Genomic DNA, 21,079 nt, shown 5'->3' on the forward strand with positions numbered 1-21,079 from the left:
AACATTTCTTTTTCATAGACGTGTACTTGTGCTACTTAATACGCACAAAACACATGTATCTCCCTAACGTGTTTAACTGTATGAATCCGCTTGTCACATGGCCCAGCCAAGCGACGCCAGTCTCTTGGCGGTGCGAGGGGACTCTGGCTGTAAAACTGTAATTAGTCTCCTACTCTGAGGTCTTGCAAATATCATATAAGCTCCCCACTTCAGTGAACAATCATTTGAGGTCATACGAATGTTTCCAGTGTAACTGTTATTCAAGGTTATATATATATATATATATATATATATATATATGAGTAAACCCATATAAACGTAATCCCCATAATTAATTTTTTAAGCATGCATTGCCTAGTGCCGGCACTTCACTTCACGCAGTGGCTTTAGCCGGGCTGTAATACCAAGAGAAATGCGTGCTCTGTGGTTGGACGCTAAATAGAATATCGGATGTGACCATGCTAGAATCATGATGAATTTGGCCATAATAGGTATGAAGTTACCGCACTGCTAAAATGGGAGCATTGACGCTACACGACTCGAACGTACTTGCAAAACTACGTTCCAGGTGATTGCTGTTTCATTGTACATCATTTGGCCTGGAATAAGTCATAATGGTGTATCACGACTCGATGGCTCCAATAGGAATAAACCTGTTGCGAAAACACTTTGCCGCACATCGGCATGGACGTCACCAAATGGTTGTAGGCGCGACAAGGTAAGGGTTTTGGAGTGCGGTACATCGTGTTCATTCAAGCCTTTTTTTTTTTGCTTTCTCTTGTCTGTCAATCAGTTTAGTCCATTCGCCCATTTAGGGTAGCCAGCCAGATTTTACTCCGTAACCTGCTTGTGTTTTTGGCTCATTATATCTCTTTCACTTTATTTCTCTCACGCACAAGCTCACTCACAACTGAAGCCTTTCTAAAATACTAAATTTAAATCTCCTTTCGTGATCGCGCTTGTGCGCTATCATCGCTCGGCACAATTACTGTTATGCTAAAAAAAACGGAAACCGAAAGGGAACTAGAGATTTCACTCGTTATGTTTCTTTCTGAATGCAGCTTTGTTGAGGAAGCTGGCCTCAATGAAAAATCACAACCGACATCTAAAGGTTCTCTATAGCTACGGTGGTGGGGCGCACTGGAGCAGCCTGCTCAACCGGCTGCGCTCAGACAAGGACATGGAGGAGCTGGTGAAGAAACTCGACGAGGTGCTGAGAGAAATGCGACTGGACGGCATCAACTTTCACCTCGAAGGACCCGGCCCTTCCACCTGCAGCAAGAACGACGCTGACAGAGTCTTACAGTTCATCAGGGTGATCACAGCGAAAGCCATCGCCCTCCTTGCTCGTTTAAGCGAGGCCTAAAGTTCCTAGCTGAAACGCGAGCCAACTTTTGATTGGAGTCTTGTTGGGTGGTATTGCGTCACCTGCCGTAGGTCCGCGGGTTGAGGGAAGGCAAATCTGACCCTGTGGCACGCCACCTCTAGACGCACTATATTCTCTGCTGCAAATATCGGTGCGTGCTACGGTGAGCGGATGGCTTATGTAGGCAGCTAAGAGTTGCTTGCTGTGCAGCTTGATACATAATATGAATGCGGTGGAATAAACGAATAACACAAGGAGCCGTACACGGGTCATGACGTGTACTCACGGTTGACGTTATTTTCTACGCGCCGCACTGGCTCAGTGAAGTGGCATTATGCTGCTGAGCAACAGGTCGTGGGTTCAGTTCCTGGCCGCGGTGGCCACATGACGATTGGGGCGTACCTAAAAAAAAGTGTTAGAAAGAACAAGGATGAGCAGACATTTGCGATTTCTCCAGCGTTGAATTTATTTAGTGGCACAGCAGCATGTTCTCATGGTGCCATGGAGGAAGGAAACCCCAGGAGAGGCCCTGGCCAGCACGAACGTATTGGAGAAGGTGTGGCGGAAGTCACGTGCTGTTTTTCGCAAAGGAGCACTGGGACGGGTACCCCAAATGTCAACGTTGCCATGACAACCGCGCTCCTGAAGCTTTCGCTGCTGCTCTCGGTCTCTGAAAAGTGAGATAAGATTTTTCCGCCGGTGTCTTTCCCGCAGCACCTTTTGTTCGCGAGAAAAGCTGACTTTGGGGTTTGGTGTGTAAGCTTGAAGGTTGTGTTTTTGGTCTGTGAGTGTGAGTGTCGGCCAGCAACAGATACACTAAAGCAACCATGGCGCGGGTCTTCGTTGTCTTCTTCAACGTGCCACGGAAAAACACAGGAGCGCGTCTGCTTCACTAAAACGGCTACAGAAGTTTCGTAGGCTTTGTTTTGACGCGCGTCGGCAGCACACACTTCCGGCGGCTCGTAACAATGCAAGTTCAAAGTTCGCGCCCACCTGCTTCCGGCGAGCTGCAGAACCCCTGATTGGAGGCGCAAAGAGAGGTGGCACACCAACATGGCTGCACTTCCGGCTTCAAAAAAGTGACGTCAGGGCCTCTTCCTGTTTTGTTTCCTTCCTCCATGCATGGTGCCTTCCGCCATCTTCCCAAGAAAATGCCAGAGCTTGTGATGGACAGAACGTCGTCTTCTCCCGCTACAGTATTGTCTGCGTGGCGATGCATGCACACCCACCACGTAACACTCTCGGAGTGGGCGCGGCGCAGAAAACGCCGCACAAATTAAAAGCGCGAGTGCTGCGCGATCGTTGAGTGGTTTCCATGTCCGTCTCCCAGGTACTACAGTCCATACATTGTGGCATGGTCGTGAGCTCGGTATCCGGTGGTTACGTGAGGTGTAGAGTAAACGGAGGCCCGCAAGGTGACACAGAAGATGACATGGTGTATCTCTATTCGATTCTACTCTATTCTATTCTATGTTGTATTCTTTTATCATGCGGGGAACAACACATTGGACAGAAGGCAGATGCATTAACGATCGCTTACATAAACGTTGATACAATGTTAAGAAACTGGCAACGACCGGTCATCTAGCCGTACACTGCGTGCACTGGGGCTATAAGGCTTTATTCGAAGCACCATGTAGTCGTCTTCTTTGTCGTACAGCGTGCCCCCTTTGCGATACCCCTTCCGTAAAGCAACACCAACTAGCCCATCAGTCTGTTGTTTTTAACTCCAGCGCTTGTTTCGTTTTTCTCAGCTTTATGGGGAAAGTTAAGCTGAGGTTGAGAATGTCATCAGAGAACGATGAATTAATGGTATAGGGTAGATGGTCGTAGTTTAGAGCTCCTAAATGTTGTCCCAGTAAAAGGCTATGCCCCCAGCACCTTCTGTGTTCATTGTTAATAAACTCGGGTAGCTAAATCAATGCTGCTTTGGGACAATAAATCCCATCAAGAAACTAGGCTTGCGACCCGTAAGATGTGCTCAATGAACCAACAAAGCGCGTGTGCCAATCCTTGTCAAGCTTTTAGTGACGTTGACAAAAATTTCACGCAGGCACTTTGTTCGATCGGCGGACGCCCGCCTTAGGTAATACATTCAGTTGTACGACGATAATGCGCATTTAGTGAATGCTGATGATTGACAGGTGCTAAGCGGCCGTTTCTTTTAGAGGAGACTCGAGGAAACCATCTAGCCCCCACCCTACATTTCGTTTATATATGCCATAAGGCAGGGGTTGCTCAAGGTTGCCTAAACTTAGTGATCGAATAAGGTATAAGATAAAAACGAAATACGCTTCCTAGTTTACGGCTCCAAATAGCGCTGGACCTGTACAAGCGTGACCAAAAGCTACCAAAACGCGTGCAATGAGACACGTAGCTTTTGGCCCTTGCAAGTGGTAGCCATATTGCACGGAGATTGCACACACTGGCTGTCCCAGATATAGTGCTTCGATTTGACACTTCTGTGATGCAGCAACTATTTTCTTTTTATTCTTTTAGCGTTATCCTCAGCGTTCGGTATAAACAACCAGCGAAGGGAGTGACGTGAAATTTAGCATACCCTCAGGGTGTCGGATAGTGCGATGGAAATGTTTCTTTAAAGCAAGGCGAGTACATCAAAAACACTCACATCAATCACTTTGAAAGTTCCGCTCCTGCTCGTTTTTACAGTGACTCCACGCAGAAGTTTAATATCATGAGGCTACCACAACATTCGGTTGCTAAACAAAGTCGGCTGACTCATCTGCGCGGCTGTAGTTGTCTCCTTACCTCCTCCTGCCCAGCCAGAAGCTGCATTCGTTGAAACATATTAAACATGCTGCTGAATGTTTCCAATTGGTGATGCTATTGTGAATGTACTCGTATACGCGTCGGGTACTGCCTTTAACGTGAACGGGACCCGCCGAGGGGGCGTAGTGGCTGTGACGCTGGGCTGGTGCGATGAGGTCGTGGCGGGGTTCAACTTCCGACTGCGGAGGTCGCATTCTGACGGAGGCGAAATGCAAAAATGGTCGTGTACTTACATTTCGGTGCATGTTAAACAACCCTATGTAGTAAAATGAATGGGGAGTCCTCAGATATCATGTCTCTAATAGCCCATTCATGCACTGGGACGTTAAAAATCATGAGAGATTGTCGAGAAAACGAGTGTGGATGACGTTTTTTGAATATCATGTCATTCTTTCACAACGTAGGCCGCACATGTGTGTTTTGTTTTGACAGAGACTCCGGTTAAAGGTAGCCCACCACGACGTCCTGCTCACGATGCAGCTTCCCGCCTGCCGCGATTCCAAATGTGACCATGTACAAAAGAATGAACTGGCCCGGTAAATATATCCACTTACACATCGAATGCTTTTAGTGTATAAAGTTTATTGAGTAACTCACTCTTGATTTCGTTGACGCGATGCGATCGTTTTTCTCACTGAGGCAGGTCGTAGTAGCTTGTGCAAACGAACTGCAGAATTAATTGATCGTTGGGGGCTAGTCTCTTGTGTAGTCCATGTACGTTGGTTTTGTAGCTCGCGATAGCTATAGACGTAATAATAATTCGATGCTCCTGTTATGGGGTGCAACAAAGTCTGAACTAGATGAGATGACAGCCATCGTTTTTCCCTTAAGTTTATTTCTTTTTTCGTAGGACACGTTAGGTAATTGCAATTCGTAGGCGCGTTATGTAATTGCAATTCTTTATGGAAGGTTTCTATATTTAAATGGAGACTAGATGGCAGGGGCATTCCCTAGGTGTGGTATACTAAACGGAGCAATGAAACAGCGCAAGAAAGGTGACAAACACGAACCGTGCGCCCCACACCTTCATGCACTTTGACCCGGCACGCAGCACGAGGAACGGCGAGGAAGAGGGCGACGTCCGGGGAAGCAACTTGGACGGCGAGCTCCCGGCAACCCTCATTACACGACAGTTGCTCCATAAAAGAGTCAAATCTCACATATACCGGTAAAACCAAGATTTAAAAAAAAATTAGGGACAGCTCCGCACTAGTTGTGCCCAGACTGGGCAAACAGCGAAGCTGGCAACCCCACCTAGCTTTATCTCGGCTCGGCCAAGTTTTTGCGAGGTTATGCTTCGAGACTGGGCCACGTTTTGCGCAAGATCATCCCGGAATCATCCACAGCCCAAGGAGCGCTGGTCATAACACTTGGTCATTAAAGTATCTGGAGGCTTTTGGACGCTCAAACGCTTTTGCTCGGTTTCGCGGGCTCGTAACCCCAGATCTCCGGCGAATCACCGTCGCGCCTCCCAATCGAGACGTTGAGATGTGCCCTTTGGAGCCTAAGGGAACTACAGATACGAACGCCATATGGGATATATAAACCAGCGCCGCCTGCTCGGTTTCTCCCACACCACTACGGTGGACACACCGGCGTCGAAACCGTAAAAAGAGGCAAAAAACTCAGGTCCACATGCTACGTGCACCCGAGCTACTATAATAAAATAGCTTTATCAGAATCGCCACATGTGGCCAAAGTTTCACACCTGCGCTTAGTTCAAATCTCTGTGCCGCCGGAAAACCAACGATGATCAGAGTGGGTGTAGCGATTACGTACTTGTCTTTGTTAAGCACCCGAGGTGCTGCCTGGGTCCCAGAAAGAAAATAAAGCTAGCTGCAAAATAAGAAACACAAAAGCATACTTTATATAACAAAGATAACATATTCACGAGCAATGTGGTTGCACTAAGTTGACACAAATTCATTCAATAAAGAAGTAACAAGAACTGCGCCCGCTTAAGCAAAATCTCGTGGTGACAAATTCGTAGTGTTAACGAGAGAGTCCCCGTTGTTTTAATAAAGCTTGTGAAGAAGTAAGTTCGCCAGGCGAACGTTCCTACTGTTGAAAGGTATGGAATCCTGGAATATTTTTGGTGTTGTTCCTCAGTGTCCGGGCGCAACCCACTCTGGGGGATCGGCCATGAATCGGGCGGCGCAAGGGTACAGAAATAATACTAACTTTGAGGAGTATAATTTCAATCGAAATTGGTAACTGGGACATGGAACAACAGAGGTGTTCCACTAGAAAGGCTGTAGTGTGGCTTACGAGACTACGTTGTCGAGTCCCTTCACTCAACATTTATCTTTACAGGTCTGGTCTGGCGATATCACAATTTTTGTAATGAGAGTGAATCTCTAAAGCATTTCATTTTACATGTCGCCGTGTAAAGGTTAGAAGCGAAAGAGTGTTGGAAGAACCATAACGGAAACTTTACTTGACCTTTACTCTCAAGATAGTCCTTCCCTTTGGCGCTACCGAACTGTCTTTTAGCCGCAGGAGCGTTTGTGATGCCCTCTGCAATTCTCTGTGCGAGACAACAAGAAATCAATGTTAAATTCTAGATTTCATTTTCTTTTAAAATTCCGGCTTTATATTCTGCAATATGCAGATACGCCGTAGTTCATTTCTATATTACGTAAATGTTAATTTTTACACGTTCCCGCCGACGAGTCCCAGCCATTCTTCTTCCTTCCTTCTTCTTTTCTGTGTTTTAGTGACCCGGGGACTTCTTTGATTGGATAATTGTTTGGTATTTTTTTCTTGAGACGCTCAGCGCGCTTCTGCCACAGTCACGTGGCATGTCGTCGTTGTTTTTTTCATAGCGCACAAAGCTCACGCAACGCTTCGGTTTGACAAGTGTCCTCTACCAGGAACGTGGCAATGACCGGACCTCGGCGATTCGGCGCGCATCATCACAATGGGTAAAGATATCCCCCGGCCCCACGCTAGGCTGCTTATGGGGTTTCACACCTGGAACGTGGGCATTTAAAATTTTTCGTTGTGTGTTCTCCGAAGGTCTCTTTTCCAGCAAAACACGAGAACACCCGTTATTCTGTAGGGGCGGCACCAGGAGTTATATCGATAAATACCTACAAATGCTCGCGACCAGTTGAGCGGCTGTTAAGAAACTTCAGCATGACCTCCGCGTTTCCTCCGCGTGACCTCAAAAAACTTGAGAGCAAGGCTGGGGCACGCCAGCCCACATTTACGGGCAGGTAATCTGCTGCAGCGCGTTTCGAAGCCACGACCACCCGCAGCAGAGGCGGGCAGTCAACAGAGAGGGCACGGCTATACTGTAGACACACTGGCTCTGGTATTCGGACGCTAGCAGACTGTATAGCGACGTTTCTGGTCTCCTGGTAGTGCCTGTTTTGGCTCCTGCACAAGGACACTTTTTTGTAGACTACAATGTCCTTTTTTTTTTAAAGAACTGATGCGGTTTTTTTCTTGTATCATTTTGCTAGAGGCAAGAGGTAGATAAATTTTTGTTAGGTGAAGGCCCCCCAGCTTACGGATTTCAGCAGAACCTATATCGGTACACCAGTAAGCTGCGCTTTACGAGCGTCTTTGTTATCTGTTATTTCTATTTTGACTTGTACGTGACAACGCAACTTTGTTGCAACTACATGTATGCTGCAAATTGTTATATGTTGTTTGATGTAACTGTAGCTTGTATGTACGGCATATTCAGGAACCAAAAAGGTAGCCAAAGAAAAATAAAAAGAAAGAAGCTACGGGTGTTATTTTAAAACTTATGAATTCGGAGATTAACTTCTTGACGAGTGTGATTTCTTGTAATGTGAGCGGCGCGGACTAAAGTTTGAATTCCTACCTTTTGTGCTCACGCAGTTCAGCCGTTCTACGTGTGATTATTGCTATCTCAGTGTTTCACTTTTTTCATGCAGCTATATAGACTACTTTTTTCTGATGACGTTCGACTACAAGTTGGACGACCTGTCTAAGACAAGGATAACTAGCGGAGTTCTACAGTACGAAAACGGGAGGCGTACCCACATCGACACTGTAAGTAGCAAGCATGACGTTGGATTTTGACGTCACACCTATAGTTTCAATGTTATTGAAGTACAACCTTATAAATATTGAGGTTTGGCTTGAGGCATATTGCAACCAAAAGAAGATTACTGGTTCCTCTATTGCACAATTAAAAAAATGAAGTCGGAATTTCACTTTTAACTTATGTTATTTACAGGACTCCCAGAAATGGCACCGAATCATAACACAATATTGGCACTAATTCTAAGTAGAACATTTCATGTATGTTTTCTAATACTGTAGCGTGCACAATTTCGTCTAAATCATTCAAGACTAAAAAAATATCGATAAAGACACAATAGTAATGAACCAGGGCATCCCCTCTGTAGAGCGCCCGCCTCCCCCTCCCCTCCCCTACTCACCCTCTCTCGTTATCATCCTACTCCCTCCTCTTGATTCAGGTCCACATACAAATATGGTCCTTGGAAGGTACTTCGCAGGAAAAAACGGAAACCATTTTGATGAACGCAGCTCGTTCAGTGACGTTGTGTTGATATATTCCCTCAACTTCTGCACTGGTTACAATAAGACCTGAAGGTGACTCCTGCAACAGTGCTCATTTACACGTTCTCCACAGCAGTAAAGTTTTCGAAACGTTTCTACGATGTCGATCGCCTAACGTCTAAGCCGAACGCAGTCAGAGTTAATTTCTATATGGTTTGTTATTAAGTTAAGCGTAAAATTACTTTGCTTGTAAGTGTACGGTGGTAAAGGCAAAATCACAGAAAATGTCACGAAAACAAAAAAGAAACAATAGGAATCTGTAGTAATTAGCTCAGGCGGTCTCTTAATGATAAGTGATTAGTGATGCATAACTATCGGTAAATTGACTATCGATAGCATCGATAGCTTTTTTTGAAACTATCGATAGTGCAATCGGTGTCACTATCGACAATACTATCGGTAGTCCTTGTACGTCCTTGTATGTGAGTATGTAAGTACATCTGTGAGCAGACTTGTTTAGAGCGCTGGAGTGGTGTGCTGGGGAACAAATAGTGCGCAGTTGCTGTGTCAAGGGGAACGTGCTCGTTCCTTGCTTTTACGTCTATGCAGCTTCGATTCAGTTCAAGCACTGACCTTGAAACATAGCAAGCATACGTGATGAAGTAATAATTCAACTCGAATTCAGCTCAGAAGCAGGCGCGCCAAACGGTGCACCTCGGGTCGCTGTTGTCAGCACAACAAGGACATTTGCGACACTAACATTTAATCCAGCAGGTGTACGTAGGGCACATCTGCAGAGATCGGTGACGGGTAGACTGCGATAACGAAGAGTCCTGTCATAGTTACCACCCCCACCACATACCACGCACACGGGGAACCACGTTTATGCTGCAATGAGTTCGCGCGGTTGGTTTCATACTATCGCTAGTGCTATCGATAGCTTTTTGCCATCGATAGTTCTATAGTGACTCAACTACCGATAGTATCTATAGTAATACCAATAGTTCTGCATCACTACAAGTGGTACGTCTAGCATTGATCCGTTTGGAGAGATAACAAAGGATGGAGAGATACCACTGTTAACGCAATACCATGCGGCGGTTTAATTAATTACCCTCAGAAACCTTATGACTTTTCGAATTTCTTGCTTGCCTCTGAGTGCTCTCTCCGCCCCCAGTACATCTTTCTCTTCTCTCACACTGGCACAGCCAAGACCACGTCGAAGTAACACCAGGCCTGGTCACTGCATCTACTTGCGCAGGAAGGTTGCGTGTATCACTGGGTCAAAGCCAGCTTACAGAAGAACCAGATAATACCGGGAATTCCCACGTACGGCCGTTCTTACACGCTTGACAACCCGAACAAGTACGGCCTCGACGAAAGCCTCAAGAAGTCCCACCCACTCGGTTATGGCGCAAACTTCACCAAGACGGCCGGATACATGAATTACATCGAGGTGAGCATCAACGGCGTCTTTCGCGGGATGAAAAACTGAAGGCGCATTGAAACTACGTTGAAATTGCTCAGCACTTCTTTTTGATACCACAATTACTGGACAGTGCGTGTCTGTTAAGTCCAGCCTGGCGGTCACGGCCCCCATGCCTTCAACGATAAGGGAAGTATGACGTCTGACACGGTGACGGGGCGCCGTAGTAGGAGGAGAGGTTCTCAGTTCACAGACAATAATACCGAGAGTATCGGAAACTTTGGCTTGATATTTACAGCCATAGCAAACACTAGCTGATTCCAAGAATTGCAGGGTATTAAATAATGTAATCAAGGAGTACAGGAGGCATACGTGAATATCTTAGCAAACATCTACAAGGATTCCACAGTTACCTTGGTTCTCCAAAAGAAAAGTAGAAAGTTACCTATCAAGAAAGGGGTCAGGCAAGGAGACACAATCTCTCCAATGCTATTCACTGCATGCTTAGAAGAAGTATTCAAGCTCTTAGACTGGGAAGGCTTAGGAGTGAGGATCAACGGCGAATATCTCAGCAACCTTCGATTTGCAGATGACATTGTCCTATTCAGCAACAATGGAGACGAATTACAACAAAAGATGGAGGACCTTAATCGAGAAAATGTAAGAATTGGGTTGAAGATGAATATGCAGAAGAAAAGATAATGTTCAATAGCCTGGCAAGGGAACAAGAATTCAGGATCGCCAGTCAGCCTCTAGTGTCTGTAAAGGAGTACGTTTATCTAGGTCAATTACTCACAGGGGACCCTGATCACGAGAAAGAAATTTACAGAAGAATAAAATTGGGTTGGAGTGCATACGGCAGGCATTACCAAATCCTGACTGGGAGCTTACCACTGTCGTTGAAAAGAAAAGTGTACAATCATTGCATTCTACCGGTGCTAACATATGGGGCAGAAACTTGGAGGTTAACGAAGAAGCTCGAGAACAAGTTAAGGACCGCACAAAGAGCGATGGAACGAGAAATGTTAGGACTAACGTTAAGAGACAGGAACAGAGCGGTGTGGATCAGAGAACAAACGGGGATAGCCGATATTCTAGTTGACATTAAGCGGAAGAAATGGAGCTGGGCAGGCCATGTAATGCGTAGGATGGATAACCGGTGGACCATTAGGGTTACAGAATGGATACCAAGAGACGGAAAGCGCAGTCGAGGTCGGCAGAAAACCAGATGGGATGATGAAGTTAGGAAATTTGCAGGCGCAAGTTGGAATACACTAGCGCAAGACAGGGGTAATTGGAGATCGCAGGGAGAGGCCTTCGTCCTGCAGTGGACATAAAATATAGGCTGATGATGATGATGAAATAATGTAGATATTGCCGTGTTTTATGTGATTCTTTCTTTTCTTGTCTAACTGCTTTCTTTTCTTTTTTCTTCTCTTGCGGTAGCTTGTATGAGAAACGCCAGAGCGTAAGGTATGTCATGTGTGACAGTAACCCGTAATGTTGGTAACAGGGCCTCTGGAACGTCGCAGACGCGGTAATTTAGGTCCCGCGACCGATGATTGGCCGACGAGGCTGCTAAATCGAGGCGTTAGTCTGGCCGCCGGTCAAGCTTTTCTGCATTTCTGTACAGAATTGTATGGCTGCAAGCTAGCAGCTGTACAATTCTGTAAACGGAGCAGAAAACTTGTTTCCTGCGGCCCAAATTATTGAGCTTGGATGCTATCCTGCTCTAGTTCACTTTACGGACGTCTTCGCCCTGCCATTGTTCTTTAAGAAGCCCACGATATACCTGTCATTGCTGTCATCAGGTTAAGTATGGTCTGAGGTACAAGGTGAGGGAACGCGGTATTGTATATTCTTGCAGTGCCATAACCGAACTAAGGTTCTGCATTTTAAAGGTATTGCATTGTTGCCACAATGGTGTGATAACGTGCTATTTAACAGCTGTATGTACTCAACCGGTAACTTGTTTTCAGACATGCCGACGTGTCGTGTACTTCCACTGGGGAAGACAATGGGTGAACTTTGCGGCGACTCCTTACATTCACTACGAGGACCAATGGATCAGCTACGAGGACGTAGACAGCGTTAAATACAAGGTACCATATGGCCGAGCGGCAATGAGCGGTTGGCCTAGTTGTTCAATATGCCCAGGGGCTGAGCATCCACCCTCCTTGCATCGCCTCTTTGCATCCACCTCGAATGTGGGAGGCGGGTGGAACACTGGTGGAACATTGACCTACATTTTCTCTTCTAATAATCAATCTATTATCGTGAAATTAACGCAACTACAATTATGAAAGAATATTTTATCAGTGTGAGCTGATTTAGGGTACCTGTTTTGTGTGCGTTTAATGGGCAGAGATGCCTCAGGGTAGAGCACTGCACGGGCTCGGGCTTACCCGAAAGCCTGGGCCCGGCTGCCTGGGCCCGGGTAGAACAGTTTTTTCACGGGCTCGGGCCGGTCTCGGGCACGGCGTGTGCTTTTTGACCCGAGCCCGGGCCGGGCTCGGGCTTTCTGGTGGTGTGCATGTAACGTGCAGCGAGTTATTCTCGGGCGTCTCAACTCTGAAAAACATTATTGTTCGGTCTCGGGCCGGGTTCGGGCCGGTTTCGAGTCGGGCTCGGGCCGGGCTCGGGCCTAAGGTAAAGGGGTGGCGGGCCGGGCCGGGCGGGTGACGTAGATTATTTGCGGGCCCGGGCCGGGCCCGGGTCTCGCCATAAATGTTTTGATCGGGTTTGGGCGGGCCGCCCAACGTAAAAACGGGCTCGGGCCGGGCCCGGGCTGAAAAAATTGGCCCGTGCAGTGCTCTACCTCAGGGCCTAGTGCTAAGCTGCTTGTGGGGGTTCTCATGGAAGCTCTAATCCCGAAAAGAGGACCGATAGAGATTAGTAGACGTGGTCGTTAGGCTCCCGTTGTCCAACTACAGGTGACCTCGTTGCAGAGAATTCGCCGTGGCTGTGAGAGGCCGACTAGAGCTGCCTCCGGGCACTTACCGGTAAAATAGAAAGAAGCAGAAGCGCACTCCCGGCCAGGTGCTCGGCCATTACGGGACCTCAAAGCTTGGACAGGGGTGTACCTCCCCAACCCGAGGGCGCCCCCACCTAATAAGTGGCTTGGGATGCCACACGGAAAAATGCCGCAGTTGTAGCGGCCAAGACTCCCAGAACGCCTATCTGTTTGAAACAAATACAAGTATATTTTTACACCGCTTATGCAATTATGCGCATTGTTGCTTTACCTCTGTGCTGCTTAAAGAGCTCCCGCCTTTCTGAACGATGTTGCTGAAAATTGTAGCAAAAAAAAAAAAAAAAGAGGTCGAGAAAGCGTGATGCGAGGGCTCGTGTCCGCGCCATCTCAGTCGTACCTGTTCTATCAATAAACACCATCCAACGGATGGCAGTCTCTGTCTTCAACATAGTTTTTGGTGCTGAAACCCGGGAAGGAGACTGCCGTCCACACAAGCGATCATGGACAGACTACGCCGTGAGCACGGCGTCATTCGAAGGAAGCATCGCTACCCGGGTCATCGCCGCCGCTATAGAAGCCTTGCAGGTAAACCAACCGCCACCTACCAACTTGCCAGTGCTCTTAAACGAACTTGATGAGGAAATCCTTTGCCTCACTGAAATGCAAGCGAAAGTCGAAGAGCTGATGACCACCGCTGACGAATACGAAGCCGAATTCACCGAGGCACTTGTATACCTCAATAATATCCATCGCGCCATCGTCGGGGTTCGTTTTCGTCATATTTCCCGCGCCGTATTTGGATCTCTACCGAATGCCGCCCGCCCTTTGAGAGGACAGCAGACGTACGGTCTGCTACGGTCCACCAGATAAGCACTCGAACGTCAACCCAAACCGCACAACACTGACGCAGCGCATGGAACAACTACCGAAGCTTCAGAACGAAGCTAGGGTATAGTGTCAGCTGATCCTGAATAACCTCAAGTTGATCGCCGACACGGGCCCCTAGATCACGGCTAGAAAAGAGGGCAAGTTGGAGCTGACAGTGGCTGAAACGCCCGCATACATTTACAATATTCCGCGAGGTCAAACCAGTCGCTGTGTAAAGGGCATGAAACAGAGGTCGACGACCAGCCACGTTATACGAATTGACTTCGACGACCATCCGTACGCACCTACCCACTCGTGCTATATAGCGCGCAGGGTGTGGCAGGCTCAGAGTCTGCCTCGCCGTTGTCAGAACCACAGCTGAAAGAATCGTCACCATTCTTGCTCCTCTACCCACCGCCACCGCAGCGAGGAAAACAAACACCACCGGCGAAGCAGCGCATGGTACCGCAGCCCCGAATCCGACATATCGCCACTGTCGACGCCATCTGAAACCTACATCGATGACAAAACGGACACCAGCAACCGCTACCACCGCCACAAGAAACACCGCTTTGCCATTGAGAAATACCACATACGTACATGCACCCAAGTTCAGTTCGTCCCAGCGCTAGCACTGCTACATCAAGGACGTCACAATCCCGACCGGGTCGTATGCGACCGAACCGATATCCACGACCAAGATCACCTTTCATTGACCCGCAGAGCTACATCCCGCCGATACCACCGGCAAGTCCGCCACAGCGTAAGATGTTCGATGACTCTAAATTCGACGACTTCAGCCAAGGTCGAGCGAATGTGTGCAACTTTTTCGGCCCTGTCGTGACCTACCGCGAACCCACCTGGCACCTTCGGGCGCCTACACCAAGAGCAAGCACAATGACACCGACGACCTGCTCATGATCCACGTGTCCAAGAACAAAAAGAAGCAACGTCCTCCGGCGCCTCCTCTAGTCGCTCACGTGCCATCGGACGATTCACGGGCTTCCTGTTGCAGCCTTACAGCAGGAACCGCCGCCGACACCACCGCAGCCAGACCATCAGGCTGCTTGCAGACTCGGAAACCAACGACAAGAGCACCTATGAATACCACCATTTCGACCACCGTCAGCTAGAACACTTCGTCCACGACGATGAAACTATACGCGGGCGATCACGTTTAAGCTTTCCAGCATTTTTGAAATTCGCTGGTGGCAGATAGCATAATTCTTGTCCATGAGCTGCAATATCGGAAGAGGCGGACATTAACTAGCAGGAGAAATAGAAACACATAATCAACTAATTTAAGAAAGTTTCACTATTTCACAAGTTTTGTTAAAAGAGTAAGTGTAACAACAGTGTATTCTTACGGCGCATCTGACGGCGCATATTTCCAAAAGATATGCCTTACAAACTAGTGGCTACAATTCGTAAATGGCAATATGGACCGTAAAGTAATTAATGGAGAAGATAACTTGTGAATTTTTTAATATAGTTAAATATGTGTTTCGACTTCGCGTTAAAGTAATGTCCGCCTCTTTGAATAATCTAGCTCAAGGACTACAACTATGTTATCTGTGACAGGTGCTTTTTAAGAATTCCTGAAAATTAAAAATGATCACCCCGTATAAGTAGCGAAGTTTAGAAGCTGACGTGGCGCCGCTGTCATCATCGACCATCTCGTCCGCTTCCTCGTGGGCAGCAGTGTGTTGACAACAGAAGAGGAAGAAGCGCGCCATCACCGCGCACCTGGCCAGGAGAAATGGGGTTCTAATTAAGAAGTATCATCAGCAAGGAATCGTAACCGACTGCCTAATTAGAACCCCGTGTATCCTGGCCCGTTGTACATGCATGAGTTACCTATTAAACCTGAACCAGCGAAACATCACGTTCGCGTGGAATATATGCTGAAAGTTCTGCCGACGTTATGAAACACGTACGTGCGCGAGTTTTTACGGAGGGAAATAATTTTTTTGGCAGGATCTTAGAGATAAATGCACACTATAGCTGCTTGGCGTACACATACGAAAACATATGGTGGTGTCCATATTTGCGTGCATGCCGCTAATATACAGACATATCTCACTAGCTTAGTAGATAGGTCGTAGAATCATTAGAAAGGCAGGTTAAAGCCTGTGCCACCTATTGATATATGCATCTGTTTTCACCAGAATATGAATTAACTGCGAACGGTTCACGTCTCCACAATATTTTTTTATATTTAACGTGAATATAAGTTCGTGGCACTTTGAATAGCGCAACGTAATAGCAGGGTCCTTTATTACTTTTGATCTGGTCACGAAACTCCCGCGTAACGCTATGGGAGCGCTTCCCTCAGTGGACGCACCGTGGCGCTGACGCAAGTAGAAGGGCATTAGATACGAGTCGTATATAGTAGAAGGGCACAAGATATCTGCCAAGCGATCGATTTAAGCACCTCTGGCTGCCTTGCAGCCCTTGGGTTCAGCGAGAGCAGGGGGAAAGTAAGCATGTCCACAATAAAGATTAGTAACAGGTGATTGGAAGATTGGTGGAAGAAAAGTAGGGAAAAGACAAACAACATACAAAAACAAAGTTCCCGATAGAGGTTCAGAAAGTTTGGTGATAAAAATTCTTCGTGATTTCTTTTTTTGTTGACAGGTAGGACAATAGGAAAAATAACAACGAGCTTGGTAGTGCAACCCACCACCCTGCTCCAAAGCGGACGCTCCTAGCACCCACCCACCCACCCACCCACCCACCCACGCACGCACGCACGCACGCACGCACGCACGCACGCACGCACGCACGCACGCACGCACCCATCCATCCATCCATCCATCCATCCATCCATCCATCCATCCATCCATCCATCCATCCATCCATCCATCCATCCATCCATCCATCCATCCATCCATCCGGGCATCGGAGCAGACGCTCAACGGACGCCGCAGGCGTTCTATGCGTACACCCGCTTTTGCGCAAGGGTCAACTGCCATTACCGGCGTGTGAAATTATAATGCCGGCACAACGTGCAAATCGCCACCCTGTTTCTGTACAGTATTCAAGAATTCAGGAACGAAAAATTTCGAAACGACCACAACGCTTTGATTCATTTTCAGGTTCACCTGCATTTGTAGCAACGGCCTAATTCGCAATACACTTGGGACTGCCCCATCGTTAGATACCGGTTAGAGCAATTCCAAGTCGCTCGTCTATGTAATTATGCGTAAAAGGCCTGCTTTGCTGCTTGTAGCCTCTCGTGTTTCAGTTTTTGCACTTCACATCTCTGTGTAGTGACAACATGCTTCGTGATAGCGACAATGCCTAACATTTGTAGTGTTCCTGCCTGTCGGTCAAGTTACAAGAGTACATAACTAACCTTACCAATTATATTAATTAACAGGCTAAACTTACTAATTACCTGAACAATATTCCAGAAGATATAATGAATTAAGCTAACTAGCTAATAAATAACTAAGCTCACAAAACCGAACTTAACTCACTAACTAAATAATAACACACCTAACTCACAAGGCTAACTGAACTAATAAACTTAGCAGCTAATAACTAAGCTAACTACTTAAGCTGCTCAATTGATTACTAAGTAGCCAAACTAAACTAAACAATTTCTACCCTACCTAACCAAATATATGCCTAAATAACTAACTTACCTAGTTAAACAAATGAACTAGCATAACAAATGAGTAATTAATGAATTACCAAACTATTAAATAACCAAACTTTGTAATGAAATAATATAATTTCATAAGTCATAAATGGGGTAATTGACTCAGCTAATTGACTAACTAAACTGAATGATAATGGCAAACTTACCAAACTACACTAACAAAACTAACTGAAACAGCGAACTCATTACATAAGAATACGTAATTAACCAAATAAATAAGGTAACTAAAACTAACCGAACTAATTACCTAACTAACAAACTAATACTATAATTATTTAAACTAATCAAAGCAAGCTATTTAGACCAGATGGCCAACTTAAACAAAATAATTCCCTGAATAAATAATTCCCTAAACTAAAAAGCATATAGTTAACTTACTATGCTAACTAATCAACTAATAACTAACTTACTTAACTAGCTAACCAAAAACAACTAACTTACATAACTAACTAGCCAAAGTGCAAATTCAGGCAGCCGAGTGAAAATGTTTGGGCAAGGAAGGCTGTTAGGAGGGCGGGGCCCACACCAATCATACAACGGTGCAGCAAAAACGCACCGCACAGTAACTTATTTTGCGGAAAGTTCCCGTTGCATGTTCACTCTGCAAACATGCTGAAACAAAGTGAGAGAGGTAGGTGCCTTTCCTCGTTAAAGTTTTGCATGATCGCGCAGCCCCGCCTTCTTGCGGGGCAGATTGGCCCCGATGATAATGATGATTATTTATTAGCAACCCCTTGGAAAGGGGCTTTAAAAATGGTGACCTTGAGTTACTCAAATATGTCATACATGCTTTTCATTCTAGCATTTTTGTATACATCTCTTTAATCATTTTTCTTTGCCGCAAAAGTTTTCTATCTACCTTGTACCGCTACCTACGCCTGTAACAAATCCGGTCGTATCAATCTCTGCCCGGCTTTTTAAGCATGAAGTGCTTTGAGATGCCGTTGTCGGCGACCTTCAAGTGACCTTGAGCCAAAAGCCAGAGCCGTGTTCCGGACACTAAAATGAGAACATCAGGGCATCGTTGCGAGTACAAAACGAGATGATCCGTGCAACCAGTCAAAAGTAAAAAAAAAAAAAAATGCGGTCTCTGGCCCCTAGACCTATCTACAAGACCACATTACATACACTAGTTACTGACCAAACAAGTTAGCAAAATATTGCTTCCGATTTCTTCCTAATGGTTGTTCACAATATTACTAAAGCTGCAACTTCTAGTACGCTAAAGCTTTATTTGTCATTTCCAATAGCGACGTTCAAAATACAGTTACGGGGCACCATACACACGATTGTCATCTTTTGGCGCGGAGACAGGTTTGCCTGTGCTCTTTTCAACGCCAGCCGTCCGCGAGTTCCGCGGCGCGGGTTTTGCGGCGCCTCGAGAGATGGCGCCACGCTGCGTGACACGGCTGGCAGCGTCCGGCGCGCCGCGGACACCTAAGGCCGCACATTTGCAGCCGACCACTTAGACGCCAGACGCTGAGTGCGCTGCACTGTTGGAAGAAGAAAAGCAGTTGGAGGCAGTGGCACCACAGGCAGCAAAAGATGCCATATGGTAGCCATTTGATGCTTACACCTACTCTCGATTACGGGAGCGCCACAATTTGTTTACCAATACTCTAAACGTCTCTTGTTTATCTAGACTGCTGACCGGTTGATGCTCCCACCCCTTCTAGTTACTCCAGCGCCTCTGGGGCCACCCTCTGTCCCTATATGAAACTTTCGAGAAAGTTTCGTGACCAGAATGATAGTACAGAAGGACCCTGGTAATAGTAAACATGCGCTAAAGAAGTGTTTAAATGTCACACCTTAATAGTGCCGGCCGAGAACATTTTTCGTTGAAAAACATAACCTTTTTTCTGAGTCTGTGTACAATATCAAAATTAAAATAAGCAGGAGATGGCGTTCAGTTGCCCAACTCGAGGTTCCGTGTTTGATTTTTGGTCGCGGCCGCCACATTTCAGTGACGGAGAAATTCAAAACGCATTCCGTACTTAGGTTTGTACTTCCTGTGCTTTATTGGTACATCCACGTCAAGAAACTTCCATGTTTACTCTGCTTCAAGAGAAACAGAATCCATCAGGGGTACAAGAACTTTCAAAAGACACAGATTAACTTGAACAAGCAGTTACTTTTGCAAATTGAGCTGTCAGCCCTCCCTTCATTCATGAAGCGCAAAATTATCCATGGAGAGATTTGCCTATACCTCTGACGGGTTCTCAGAATCTGTATAGCTGTTTACAGCTGTTTAGCTGATGATGATTAATGACGTTCACTATTTTCCGGTTCAGTTCTGTGATTATGCTCGTTTTGTGATTATACATCTACAGATCGAGTGGATGCGCAAGAACAATCTCGGTGGCATCTTCTTGTGGTCGCTAGAGGCAGACGACTATGCAGGCAGCTGCCAGCAAGGAATACGCTACCCCATGGTGGAGGCAGCAAGAAAGGCACTGCAAGGTTACCGTCCTTCTTAAATAAACGATTATATCACCCCTCACTCAAGTCTTTATCGCAGAGTTTTCGTGCAGGCTTGGCGTTTACTTCAGCAAAACGATGAACACCGTCCAGCCACGATCACCTTGGACCCTCTTTACGGTGAATTCTTATTACAGTTTTCTTAAAAAGTTGCCAAAGAAAAAGAAAGTTGTGTGTTCTTAGCTTAAAACAAATATAGTGCGCTTTCTGTGAGAAGTATAATGCTGTAACATATAAACCACATAGACAAGGGGATAGGTTAATTCGGAGCACCCATCAGTGGATTCATTTTTTCTTGACACTTTTTGGGAGTACGCCACTTGCTGAGCTTCCAATCTAAGTGTTAGAGCAGATTATTGCTACTCGTTAGAGAGGTGTATTACTTGTCGCAAGGATTTGCCTGTATAATTCTGTTTCATTATACATGATTGAGAGTCTCGCAGACTACTATTTGGACTGTTAAATTTTGTTACGACTTAATAAGAAAACCCTTGTGTGGTGAGAACAGACAGCAACTAGGCGCAGAAGTAGTACGGCTCCCTTAAAAACCAGTAAAAAAAAAAAAACAAGAAAGAGAGTTTGCGTTCAAGATTTGCTGATATAGAGGTTCAGCAGGTGTCCTGGCTCTGCCTCCAAAGCCGGCTTTGATCTACCCTTGAAAGCTGAACAGACTGATTCTGTCAGACACCATACACAATTCACATATCTCGTGGTTTGAACTAAATGTTCTTGGTGCCAGGCATTGTAATTTGTCACAGATGCATGTTTCGTTGCCGCAGGTGGCGTCAACTAAGTGAGAGCTTGGCCATAGTAGATTTTACCGGAAGTAGGAATTCAAAACTAAAGGCACGTGCGAAAAGCATGTCACTGCAGCCTGTTACTATAAAGGAGTGCCAATTTATTTGAGCATAAAAGGAAAACAAGAACTTATTTACTGCTGTTACCTTTATTTTTGTGTCAAAAGTAGAGCAACAGAACTGTACTTTCGACGACATTGCGAACTGTGTTCAA

The 21,079-nt window shown here is 46.2% G+C and overlaps 1 protein-coding gene across 1 annotated transcript in view; it reads left to right on the forward strand.

The window, feature by feature from the left end:
- LOC119440567 (endochitinase-like) overlaps positions 1-20,078 on the forward strand; it is a 42,111-nt gene extending 22,033 nt beyond the window's left edge. The window contains exons 6-7 of the mRNA XM_049661925.1: positions 12,062-12,184; positions 19,921-20,078. Coding sequence (XP_049517882.1) covers positions 12,062-12,184; positions 19,921-20,067 — 270 coding nt within the window. The 3' untranslated portion in view covers positions 20,068-20,078. The remainder of the gene's footprint in view (positions 1-12,061; positions 12,185-19,920) is intronic.
- The last annotated feature ends 1,001 nt before the right edge of the window (positions 20,079-21,079 follow it).

Source organism: Dermacentor silvarum, chromosome 2 (assembly GCF_013339745.2).
Source record: "Dermacentor silvarum isolate Dsil-2018 chromosome 2, BIME_Dsil_1.4, whole genome shotgun sequence".
In the NCBI taxonomy this organism is placed as follows: Eukaryota; Metazoa; Arthropoda; class Arachnida; order Ixodida; family Ixodidae; genus Dermacentor; species Dermacentor silvarum.